The sequence below is a fragment of the Electrona antarctica genome (assembly GCF_951216825.1).
Source record: "Electrona antarctica genome assembly, chromosome: 5".
Taxonomy (NCBI): Eukaryota; Metazoa; Chordata; class Actinopteri; order Myctophiformes; family Myctophidae; genus Electrona; species Electrona antarctica.
In genome coordinates, this window is record NC_136810.1 from 46,931,763 (window position 1) to 46,944,732 (window position 12,970).

The 12,970-nt window shown below is 43.9% G+C and overlaps 1 protein-coding gene across 1 annotated transcript in view; it reads right to left on the reverse strand.

Annotated features, from left to right (window-relative positions):
- Positions 1–12,970, reverse strand: part of spire2 (spire-type actin nucleation factor 2) — a 28,474-nt gene extending 15,504 nt beyond the window's left edge. The window contains exons 1-7 of the mRNA XM_079500754.1: positions 12,155–12,970; positions 7,672–7,715; positions 6,202–6,579; positions 4,570–4,650; positions 4,311–4,478; positions 1,455–1,541; positions 1,065–1,182 (exon numbers count right to left, since the gene is read on the reverse strand). Coding sequence (XP_079356880.1) covers positions 1,065–1,182; positions 1,455–1,541; positions 4,311–4,478; positions 4,570–4,650; positions 6,202–6,579; positions 7,672–7,715; positions 12,155–12,452 — 1,174 coding nt within the window. The 5' untranslated portion in view covers positions 12,453–12,970. The remainder of the gene's footprint in view (positions 1–1,064; positions 1,183–1,454; positions 1,542–4,310; positions 4,479–4,569; positions 4,651–6,201; positions 6,580–7,671; positions 7,716–12,154) is intronic.

Sequence of the window (12,970 nt, forward strand, 5' to 3'; positions counted from 1 at the left end):
TACAGAGATCATGTGTACCGATGTGCGTGAGATTTGGATTAAATCTGTGCGACTAACACAAACAATGTGTTTTGCAGAAATCGGCCTCATGGTGGCGCTATAACCGGCAGATGTGGAGGGATGCAGGGAAAATGTTTTTCCATGGCCTCTAGGGAGTGTGCATACATAAGTTGTCGATGCAGTTATAGGTAAAAACAGGAATTGTCCTGTTATAGCGCCACCGTGAGGCTGATTTGGGGAAAAAATAGTGGCATGTCGTGGAAATGTGCGTGTATAATTTCATGGAAATTGGACACTGTTTGTGATTTGTGGCATTTTGTTTGAAACGGACCAATCATGTGAGTTTTGGAAGCCAATCTTAGCCAATCAGGATGGAAGATGGGAAATTGTGCAGATCTGTGTTGATCACATGACTATGGAGATAGTGTATACCGAATTGTGTGATGTATGGATCAAATGTGTACGAGTTATCTACAGAAATGTGTTTTGCCTAAATCGGCCTCATGGTGGCGCTATAACAGGCCGTTGAGGAATATTTGGGGCAGAGGTTCGTCGTTGGCATCCAGGGAGTGTGTGTGCACAGTTTGGCATGGATCGGGCCAATGGTGCCAGAGATTAGCTGATAACGGACGGACGGAAGGACGGACGGAAGGAAGGACACACACACACACACACACACACGGACGGAGTGCAAAACATACTCTCTCCCCATGCCTTCGGCCTGGTGGAGACAACTATGACGTATAAATGATTGTCCAGACATATGGATTGACAATTTAGCATGTTGTGCTCAAAACATAATAATATTTAGTTAGGGACACGTGGGAACAATGCATTGTAACAAGAGAGGCGGGCGATTATTTGAGATGTGCGGAGAAGTTGAGGGGCGTGCAAGTGAGCGCGGTCCCGTGAAATTGTCACTGACATGCTCGTTTGTGCACACGCTCGCGGGCAACTAGACCTGGATTGTGGTAAGCTTTCTTTTTCACATTACGCGTCCCGTGCCCCTCATGAGCAGACGCATCGTTGATCCTTGTCTGAAACGGCTTTAATGAAGCACTTACGTCTGGAGCTATGCTGGAGCACATGCCTTAGCTTTCTCTCCTGCTTGATCCCAGCCAGAACCTTTTCATGGAGAGATTGCTCCTCCTGAGGAGGAGGGGGTAGGCATCGTTCTGAAACCTAGGAGGAGGAGAAAATAATAACACAGCTTTAATCATGCTGAAATGTCTGATCGTTAAAGACGTGAGGGGGGAAAAAGCAGTTTCATACCGTTTTAAATAATGTTTTGAAAGAAATATAATAATAATGATAATAATAAAGTGATATATCCATTTATATTGCAAAAACAGGGGTCGATATGCAATGAAATGCTGTTCATATACAGTATATATACGTGTAAATACTCAGAGAACGGGTCAACCATGCTCATGCTTCAAGCCAAGACCACTCACTGGTTTGAGTGGAGGTCGAGATCGAATGAAGTCCAGGATTATTTCATGGGCACTTCTCTTCACTGTGGTGGGAATATCACCATCTACCTGAGAAAGATAAAGGGCAGATGACACTCAGAATTGCTATCTGCAAACTATTGTCTGCAGACTATTTAATAGTACAGGCTGCTTAGCTATAAAACCAGCACCTGTCTTCTTAGAGTTATGGTAACGGCGTTCAAGGTGAAACACTAAATCACATGTATGCTGTAGTGTAGTTACTCTTGTACTTGCTTGTAAGGCACATCAAATTAAAATGATTGGCAATTTAGTTCTTTACAATCCAAACTGAAACAGGATGAAATATTCTAGACACAATCCAGCCAGTGTTTCACAAACAGCCTTTTTGGACCACACAGCAACCCAAAATGGGGCCATCGAAATCAATAACATGTGTTTATTGTGTCAAAGTACTGATTTCTTTATTAAGTAGACGTGCAATAAGCGGGATAATGAACAGTGAGGTGGAAAGTATTGATTCTGCGTCACACCGTCAGGTTTTATTTCTCAGTAATATTTCTCAGTAATGCATCGCTGCTCACCATCACTTACTCATTGGCACACCTAAATCTAATACTATTATTATTACGTTTATTAGCTGCAGCTGTGTTGCTACGTCAGCGTACTCAAGCCTAGCCTTTTTTTTGTCTGGACCGCTGACCGGCATGGGAGGTTTCACAATGGATCATCTCACTAATGGATCTCTTTGGAACTCTCTATACAGTTGGGTGCCACCGATATTGTCCCTTATCATTTGACCCATTTAGGCCTGACCTCAAAACTTTTAAAAATCCTTCTAAATCCTGAAAAAATCCTTCTAAATTTTCACGATTTTTCAAAAATAGCAGACCTACAAGCTCGTAGCGCGCCACTCGGTGGCGCGCTATGAGCTTGTAGATCTGCTATTTTTCAATAGCTAAATTATAACATGTTTAAAACACCAAAAGGGGTTCCCGCCCAAAATGGGTTAACTGTCCTTTTGCGCAGATCACGCAAACCTCAGCAAAAAAAAAGGACAATATCGATGGCCTCCAACTGTAGCTCGAACCAATGGGGCAAAAGAAAACACACTTAACATCTTATCCACAGCATTGGAGAAATTTAAATCATGCCATTAACATTATATGCATTTATTGTCTTGATTATTGTTATTTTCTTCTCTCCTTTTCCTTTCTTTTTTCAACGGTTTTGTACCTGCATTTGTTTTAGTTCTTTGCTTATTGTCCGAATGCAAGGCCGAAGGCATGGGGAGAGAGTATGTTTTGCACTCTGTCCGTGTGTGAGTGTTTGTGTGTGTGTGTGTGTGCATCCGTCCGTCCGTCTGTTAACAGCTAATCTCCGGCACCGTTAACCTGGTCGATGCCAAATTTTGCACACACACTCCCTGGATGCCAACAGGCCTGTTATAGTGCCACCAGGAGGCCGACTTTTGTAAAACACATTTTTTTATATTACTCCTCCAGATTGCAGCATGCGATTTACGTGAAATCTTTCACAGACTTTTCTACTAGGCTGAGGAATATGTCACACCCTTTTCACATTGGCTGGGTTATAGTGCCACCAACAGGTGGATTTTTGCAAAACACATTTTTGGAACAAAATGCCTCAAATCATCCAATTGCCATCCAAGGAAATGGCACCCTTTTCACATTGGCCTATTATAGCGCCACCAGGAGGCGACCTGTGCCCCGAGGGGCACTTTATCTAGTTTCGCATTTATTTTTATTTACTTATTTATCTTTCCTGTCTATGCTTGTTCAACCTGTGAGCCATGTAGGGTGGGGGTAGGGGAAACATTTTAACGGAACATAAAATAAGATCTTGATCACAAAAAAAAGAGACACAGATGTATGTTTTTGACTGAGTGATAAAATTACAGCATTGGTCTCTGCCTATCGCAGTCGCAGAGCAATCATCCCATCAAGGATATGGGATGTAGTTGACAGAACGATTAACTAGGCAATCGCAGCACAATCATCTTTCCGACTCCGAGATATGTAGAGAGCAAAGTACACGTCTGAGGACGTGGTCTCTTGTGAACATGCAGGTTAGTTGTCTACCTGGAGTACAACTTTGTTTATATTAGCTATGGTTAGCTCTTGCTCAGTGCTGAGCACAACAGAACTTAGAGATAAATAGGGTTGACAAGAGAATTGCTGTTAAATAAGTTAGCAGGCTACAGCGGGCTGTAACCATCCAAGCTAAGGTGCTGAAAGCCATTGAATTACTACACAAAGAGCAAAATACAACTATACACTCTTGGTTCTCCTCTGACAGAATATGTACAATTACTTTTTCTAATAAAATAAAATAAATTACTCCGAGACCGAGTTATTGTTAACTTATAGGACTATGGGTGCATGCATTATGTTTCACTATAAATTCATTGAATCATAATGACCTATTCAGACAAGATTATTATTCATGGGGGGATCATGTCTGGTAATGCCATGTTCACTGGTGTAATTCTGTGATTTTGGTACTGTGCAGTTTACCATAATTCGTAATTATGAATTAGAAATATTTGCCCACACATTTCCTCCAAAATCTTATCGTGTATCAACTATTCAAATGCTCAAAATAAATGAGGGGTAGTTCTCCTCAAATGTAGCTTAACCATGTCAGGAATTCACATTATAGACACCACTGACCAGCCTAACAAGTTGCCCACAATTTCACACATTGCCCAATATACAGTCCAGTGATAATTATGCTATGTTTCGCCTAGCCTTGGCTAGCAAACACGGGTTTAGTTCCCTTACTGTCCCAACAGTACCATTCCAGGGCTTTGAATGTGAGTTTACTTTACATTCTCACCATGACTTTGCGCAGACTTTGGAACTTGTGTGATCGTATGTCTTCCATGAGCATCTCGAAAGGTGTGAGGCTGAACTCAGTCGGCAGTGGGTTGAAAGGCTGCTCTTGCACCTTCTTTAGCTTCACTCCCTGTCTCAGGTCCTTCATCAGCGCCACCCAAAGTCGTGCCTACAAGGGCCAGTGTACACACACTTTGTCATACAACTCAGCCTTTTCTCAGCATACTGTAGGTACAATTCCAGATATCGTTCTGTCTCACCCAGTCTGTGTGTTTCAACGCGTCAAGCTCAGCCGTGGCTCTGTCTTCCTGAGTTTCTTCCTTTTTAATCTTCTTCAGCATCTGAAAATATTCCAACATCATCAGTGAAAACAATATGAGAAAAGGTCAAAAGGAGTCTCATCATTGACTTTAATATTGACATTTCAGTCGCACAGGAGTCAGGACCTTTCTTAAGATAACCCAACCATTAAGTGATAAGTGCTTAGCCATACAGCCATATATGGACAACGCTGAGGAAGGCCCACCTGGCCGAAACACTGTCTCGTCAGAGGTAATAAAAACATGTGAAAAGGATATTTATAGAACGAAAATACATCGCATGGATGCAACTGGGACGTATCCTCAGTGATGTATCCCAAGGTCATCGGGGTTTCGGGTCTCGCGAACATCATACCCCTCACTCGGGTGACCCAGCCGGGGTGATCAAGTCCCGCCTTACGTCCCAGTAGCTACCCTCCATCAGACCCACTAGGGAAAGACCAGGGCCACACAATCCGTTGGAACCACTTCGGAACTACTCTGCCGGGACTGGGAGGCACAATTCTGGCATGTGGAGGGACTAGGCTCTGTGGGTTGACTCCTGTCCGGGCCCCTCATACAGTACGTCTCACCAGGTCCACACCTGCTCTCACCAGGAGTACCGCCAGGACCTGTGCGTTGCACCAGACTCCCAGCACCAGACACTTCATTCAGGAGTGATGGATTCTTGAGCCGCAGTGGTTCTGCAGGCTCCACCTGGGCAACGGTGGTACTGCAGGCTCCACTTGCGGCTCGAATGGCCCTTCTAAAGGCCTCACTGAAGGTTTTTTGGGCTTCCTCCTCACGGAGGATGCAGGCTGGGGCACCAACCCATACTGCTCCCGGGGTGCCGTCTACATTCCGGCTGTCACTCGTCTCTCCGGTGGTCACCAGACTATACCTGGTTGTCACATAGTCTATTCCTATGAGTCACTATAAATAGAATACCTCAGAACTAAAATATATCGCATGGATGCAACTGGGATGTATCCATAGTGATGTCGGGGTTTCGGGTCTCGCGAACATCATACCCCTCACTCGGGTGACCCAGCCGGGGTGATCAAGTCCCGACTTTTTTGAGTGCTGGCACTTACTTCTTTCAATGTCGTATCTTTGAGCCTTGCACCTACAAGAATATACTGTACTCTGTACTGGGCTGTCCAAAATCACAACCCATCATTCTTTGGGCGGTTTTGTCAAGTGACAATTATTATTAGGTCACATGACAAAGTGACTTAATACTTTAGTTTGAGCCGTTGGAAATGACTAGGCTACACTTGGTTGTTAAAGTGCAGATGAAAACAATATGACTGTTGATGAAACTGATTCAGAAGCATTTTTAAATGCCAATAATTTTTTGGGAAACTAATAATATAACGTTTTATGAAATCGTGACCCCAAAAATTGTTTTGATTAAAAAAAATGAAATTTAATCAAATTGTGACCCCAAGAATCGGAATTGAGATTCGTTTTGATTAAAATAAAATAAAATAAAAATAATTTTAATCGAATCGTGACCCCAAGAATCGTAATCGACTAGTGAGACAGCAGAAGATTCAACAGCCCTATAAGAGTAATAACACACCAACAAACCTCCTTGGCATCAGTGATCTTATTGAGGAAGGTCTGCAGCTCCAGAGTCTCCACAAACAGAGCCCTGCAGACCGCCTGGTAGTGCTCCGGAGCCAGGGCCGGGTTCGCCAGCCGAGACGCACACAGCACCATCACCTGCCGAAACGTGCACACTGGCCTCACGACTCCCTGCTCCTCCTCGTCACCTTCCTCCTCCTCCTCTTGCCCACTGTAGCCCTCATCTGTTGTTCCGTTGGCGGCTGTCGCTCCTAGGCTCTGGTCACCTCCTGCCATGCGTTCGATGAGGTGCTCCAGTTGCGGGCCCAACTCCCGCTCTTCACTTTCATCCAGACCCCAGTCGAGTGCCCGGTAGATTGCCACACCCAGAGACTGCACCAGCTGGAAGGATGAAGAAACGCTAAAGATTAATGCCTTTGACTGTTGTCATTGTGTTTTTTTACCATTTTTCATTTTCTCCATTTAGTTGGCCAATTCCAAGTTCCCCCATATAGTCACAGTCACTGCTGATGCATTCTTGTTGGTCTTGAGGAGGCTAATAGAAAGTAAGACAACCATGGCTGTCCTCCAACACAACATCTTTTTTTCTTTCACCTGATAGTGAGGAGTTTCACCAGGAGGACATAATAAAACGCATGTAGAGGAACACACCATTCTTCTCAGTTCCACTGCCTGTTGAACAGGCCTCTGACCAACCAGAAGGAATCACTCAGGGAGCAACAGAGAACGCTGCATGGGTGTTCCCACCCGTGAACAGAGAATTGTGTTCGTTGGAACGTCCGGTCAAGCCGGACGCACCGTAGGCGCCGCTTAGAAGATTCTAACTCCTGCCTACCGACTGTATGCACCACTCGGGTGCCCCACTTTTTAAATCACTTTAGAAAACACAAAAGCATAGATCAAACTTTTAACTAAATATTACCACAAATGAGGTACAAAGGGAAAAAAAGTCTCCTTTTAGGCTAATACTGTTCCAAGAAAACTCAGATGACTGGTATAAATAAACATAACTTAAAGGGGAATTTCTCCCTAAACCTTTTTTTTACAAAAGTAAGTTGATAATTATGTATATATATATATATATATATATATATATAATATAAAAATTAAAAAATAAATAAATAAAGATATAGGGGGGCTGGGGCTGGGGCTGGGGCTGCTGCTGTGGGGGTCTAACACCAGCTCACGTAGACCAGGAAGAGTGCAGTGTCACAATGCATGGAGTGTTGCTGTCACATCATCTAGAACAGATGTGAACAAAAAACAAAAAACAAGTGCACGATTGAATAGGAGTTCTAGCGTTAGACCCCTCCAGCCCCAGCTTCATCTCCAGCTGCAGCCCCAGCTCCCCTATATCTTTATTTTTTTTTATATATATTTTTTTGTCAATATACATAATTATCAACTTACTTTTGTAAAAAAAAAAAGGTTTAGGGAGAAATTCCCCTTTAACTTGAGGACAAAGAAACTCACTTGACACTCTGCAGTGGGTGGAAGGGGAGGTCCATCGGAGTCATCTACAGAAAGGAGGAAGAAAGGCAGCTCATTAGTATTTGTACATGTACTAGTACTGTCTTGCAATAAAAACAGGAAAAACAGAATATATACTTCAACTGCGATTGGACATGATTCACTGCCAAATCTGCTGACAGAAACCTAACATTTCCACCACCATTATAACCACCCTTGCTCAGTTTATGACTATGAGACGAGGCTGAGGCCCCCCCACCTCCACCTCCAATTTCCATTCTAGAGTCAATAAATCACATTTCGTACCGTACCCCTATGTTATGTCCTGCAGTCACAACTCAGCCTGACAGTAATATGCCTTAGCTCAGTGTGAGGGGAGCATGTTAAAAAAGAGCTAGCTCCCAGCTCAGATGTCAGTGATGACACCCAGCAGGCCTGAAACTCCATGTTCAGCAGCTCTCACTGCAGAGGAAGAGGGACCAGCAAATGGAAGGAAAGAGAGAGAGAGAGAGAGAGAGAGAGAGAGAGAGAGAGAGAGAGAGAGAGAGAGAGAGAGAGAGAGAGAGACAGAGAGACAGAGAGAGAGAGAGAGAGAGGTGGGTGGACCGTGGGGGTCAGGGGATAAGGCTAGATATACTGAGTGTTTGGAGCAAAAGAGTAGAGGAAAATAGAGGGATATGCCTTGGCATACTGCATCGTTTCCTGTCAACAACAAAGTGCTGAGACCGGGGCTCACCACACAGACACAAACACAGAGCCGTGCACTGTTCCTTGGCTGAATAGGAATGCAGGTTTGATGTACAACAAAAGACACTGAAGGAGAGCAGTAACATAACTCTCTGGCCGCGTCCTGACTCCCGAGGGAGTGAAGACGTCCTCTATTCATGCGTCCTCGGAACAGGGGCACGATGATAACATGAGCCCCCTCTGAACCTGTTGGGTGGGTTGGAATAATGGGCACAGGGTCACGGAACCAACAACACTTTGCAGTTTCCCACGGTTACTGGCGGGTAAAAACACAAGGGAAAATAATTATCTATGTTGTTAAGCCTAATTTAAACTTCAACGTATACCAGTGTTGCATGACGAAGTATAAATTATGCTTTACACGAGAAGCGGACATTGCTGACGAGCTGTGGTTCTTGGAGATGTGTTTTAACAACAGCACACATTCATCTCCCCTAATATGAAATGTGTGCTAATATAAGGATGGATGACCTTGCAGATTATCTCTCTTAAGAAGTTTGAAGAGAAGTAATTCAGTAATTCTCCACTGTCCAGCTGAATAATCCTCTATCTTGCATGTACTAGCTAACTAGCATACTGTAAGTGTGAGTTACCCGTTTGTTAGTAATGAGTTATCTCTTCTTAGTCATTACCTGAAAAGACAAGCCATTCTCTCATTGTTGAAGAAAACAGAGCCTCAGACTTCCAGTATTTATTTAAGCCATTGATAACCTTGTCCTTTCCGCCATTGGCCTTGACCTTATTATTCAGCAAGTGAAAGCTATTTTGTTGGAAAGTGTTGTATACAATACAATGTTGGTATTTCAATGAGACAGATTGTTTAATCATTGTCTCCGGGCAGGCTTATTCAATAACAGAAGGTAGCACTTGGTCACCTTTTAAAGAGTGGATTTTAAAGGTGGAACACCTGTAGTCAGGGGCAACCACATAACTTCACACTCACATTCGTGTGAAGTGAGGGGTGCTCTTATCGTCATACATGATCGTACATTTTGATTACATTCCGTGCTCAGCCAATCAAATCATCACTATGGGATACACAGACTACACACAGACGCACAAAGCTGGGCATAGGAGGGGCTCACAAATAATAAGTAAATCCTGTATGTTGTAGATAATTCTGAATGTTTTTCAGGTTTATGAACTGATGACCATTTTTGCTGAAGTATAAATTAGGCTTCTGTTAAAGAAGGGTTGATGGCTAATGAGGAAAATGTGGGAAAAATAGAGCCTACCAGTGAGAGAGACCCTGATTTTAACATGCAATGACAATCAGAGCACAAAAATCACACCCGTGTGAAGTGAGAGGCGCTCTTATCATCGTACATCATCATGACGTAACATGTCGATTTGCTCAGACACATATGACGTACATAAATTATCCTAATGGCATTTAATGTTTGTGTTACGACAAACATCTGAATAAAAAGCTGAATATAGCAGGGTCTAGCGCCCCTCAAAAATGTGCTGCAGTCTTCTGAAGCTGAGAAGGTTTATCAGAAGCGAGTCAACTTGAAAAAGAATCACTTGAGCACACTGGAATTATTGCTACAGTACTTGACATTTACATGAAAAGAGAAAAATCTAAATGTGAAAACATCCAGTATGCTCTGTTGATTCTAGGTCAGGTTGTTGCAACTTGTGTCTTTACTCATGGACAAGGAACAAAGAAGAACAAGGAACAAAAATGTTTACTACTAAAGATTGTTTTGTTCATCACACACACACACACACACACACACACACACACACACACACACACACACACACACACACACACACACACACACACACACACACACACACACACACACACACACACACACACACACACACACACACACACACACACACACACACACACACACACACACACCTCTCTGTGTTGCATGGTATTATCACTACCACCTGATAAACCGGAAATGCCACAAAAATAAATGTCCCAAACTGCCCAACTTAATAGTTAATCTGTTGCATTGCTCTTCAGGCAGGCAACTCGTGAGCGCGCCTACCTGATCAGGTGACTAGTCTCATGCACTCTTTACCTGATCAGAGCGGCTATTTAAACCTATCTGCCTACCTGCTCTTTCCTGGCTTCTAACCTGCTGTGTGGTCGTGCACCGCTGCTGCCGTCTCCCTGTCTCGCTTGCTGCCAACCTGCTGCTCATGAAGTTTTTGCAAATTCCACCACCTCCCCAGCATCCACCTGTATACAGGCTCTGTTTCTAGATCCCCCTGCATGGGGGTCTTATTCATTCCCTGTAATTCTACTTGGCTTATAATTTAACTAAAATGTTAATGTTACAGGGAATGAATAGGGACAGAGCCCTGACGCCAATCTATGCTTCATATATCTATGCTCTATTATGCTCAATAAATATATATTCTAAATTCACTCTAAGAGTTGTCTGACTGAAATACAATTATTGTTATAGTAGTTTTTTATTGTTGCCATCTGGCTAATTACATCTCACCATAACTTGAAAATAGCATAATATGTATCAGTTATTAGTCAGTAAAAGACCAAATTGCCCTCTTGTAAGTAAGCAGTACGAATAACTATAATTACGACATACTGTAGGCCTACCAATAACAAACATATCGGTTTGTAGGCTACTACACAGTACCAGTAAGATGCCTGAAGGCGAGAAGCGTGAACGCATCTGCCTGGGTGACAGCGGACTGCTGGGCGAATGCTGGTGCTTTGGAATGGGGGGTCAGTTCAACATATCTATACCTGGGTGACAGCAGACTGCTGGGCAGATGTAGAGTTGCTAGCCAATATTGATGACATCGGGGATCTCCATACTGTATATGGACTTAATACTATTGATGACATCACATGATGTCATGGGGCATGACCATATATGGGGGCGTGACCAACCAAACAACAAATGCACGATTTCATAATTCATATAGTGAATGCGACATGCGGTTGCAACAAACAAACCATGATGGTGAGGTGAGGTGAGCCTGGTCTGCTTTTATTATGGGTCACCAGATAGTAACCAGAGAACCAAAGTTTGTTTCTCTTTGGTTACTATCTGAAGTGGACTGTCCAAAGCCCACTTGATGGGTTATAAACATCATAATAGCCTCTTGTATCTTGGGGACTGACTATATGCAATAAAACTCAACGCATAATGGTTATTGCTCTCATTTGAACAACTTCACCCAAACAATACACAAATGCTTCATAATTGGAATGTGTAAGGGACTTGGGTTGTATAGCCCATCTTCATCCCCATATGTTTTGCTGTTTATGCCTTCTCTGCACATTATTATGTATAACCAGAAACTAAATCAAGTCTGACCCGTCCATGTTGAAACGGGTTATATCGCATGAGTATGCCTACACCTACAGGGGGCATTTACTATGCAGGTATTTTCAGGATCAAGATTGTGTATAAATCATATGGACTTCCTCTTACTGTAGGTCTAAACGCTGACCAGAACCAAGAGGAAAGCCGTCTTCTATAATGATTAATAATTAATCAGTCACTGACCTAGCTAAATCCAAGTGCAGGCCTGTACTGTACTGTACCTGTCCGGAGTGCGACAAATCATTAAGTGGGGAGATCAATCAAAACATAACTAGGTAATACATGTATAGGCAGGCTAATTAAATTAAATTCACAACTCAAATAGGCAGTGTGATTTAACTATGAATGAATTCCAGGCACGTCGGTGGACGGAACAGTATAAAGAGAAGTTGGGGGTGTAAAGTAAACAGTCTTACCGTTGTGTACCGACACAGTGCCGTCTCTGTGGAGGGAGATAGAGGACGGGTCCTTCACCCGGCAGACCCTGCCGCCGGTGGCTGGCGGGCGCGGCACCCTCAGCGCTCTGCAGCACTGGTAGCACACCGCCCATGCTTGCTCCTCGTTTATAGGCTGGTCGTAGGATTTCAGCACCTCTTCCAGAGACAGTTCCCGGGGGTCGCCGCCGGTGAGATCTCGGGCCTCTGCTCGGTCTGTGGTGGGAGCGGACACCCGTGAATCTCCATCCTTGACGCATCTGTTTGTTGATCTAGCCATAACTGTTGCGATGCCCCGCCGGAACCCATTCTTCAATCCGAAGGCACTGTGGCCATTGTCCGCTGACTCTCCCGGCCCTGCTGCTGGCTGCGCCGTCTCTTATCGCTGATTTACGTCAAGGCAGTGTGATGTTTGATTCACTGAAGCGCAGCAGCTGCACCGTGCTACCATAATAACACAGCAGCGACTGGACGTGATCTGTAGGAATGAATGCCAATCAGCGACCGGTGAAGGAGAGGAGGCGGGGAATGTGAAACCTCCCTGATGACTGGCGCAAATAATCCACCTGCTTCTCAGCCAACAAGCCGCAGGCAAGGACGAACTTGTTTGAGAAGAGAAGGTTCAACTTCTGTCTTCTGTACTAGTACTAGTAGAAAGGAATCCGCTTGGATGCCAGAAATGAGTTTAATCTACATGTTCAACATAATGAAGAATGTCTAGTTTCAGACAGAAAAATGAATGCCATCGGGTTTGTTTGGTAGCCCTGCTGCTGGGATTTCACTCGTCCGTCCGGTCGC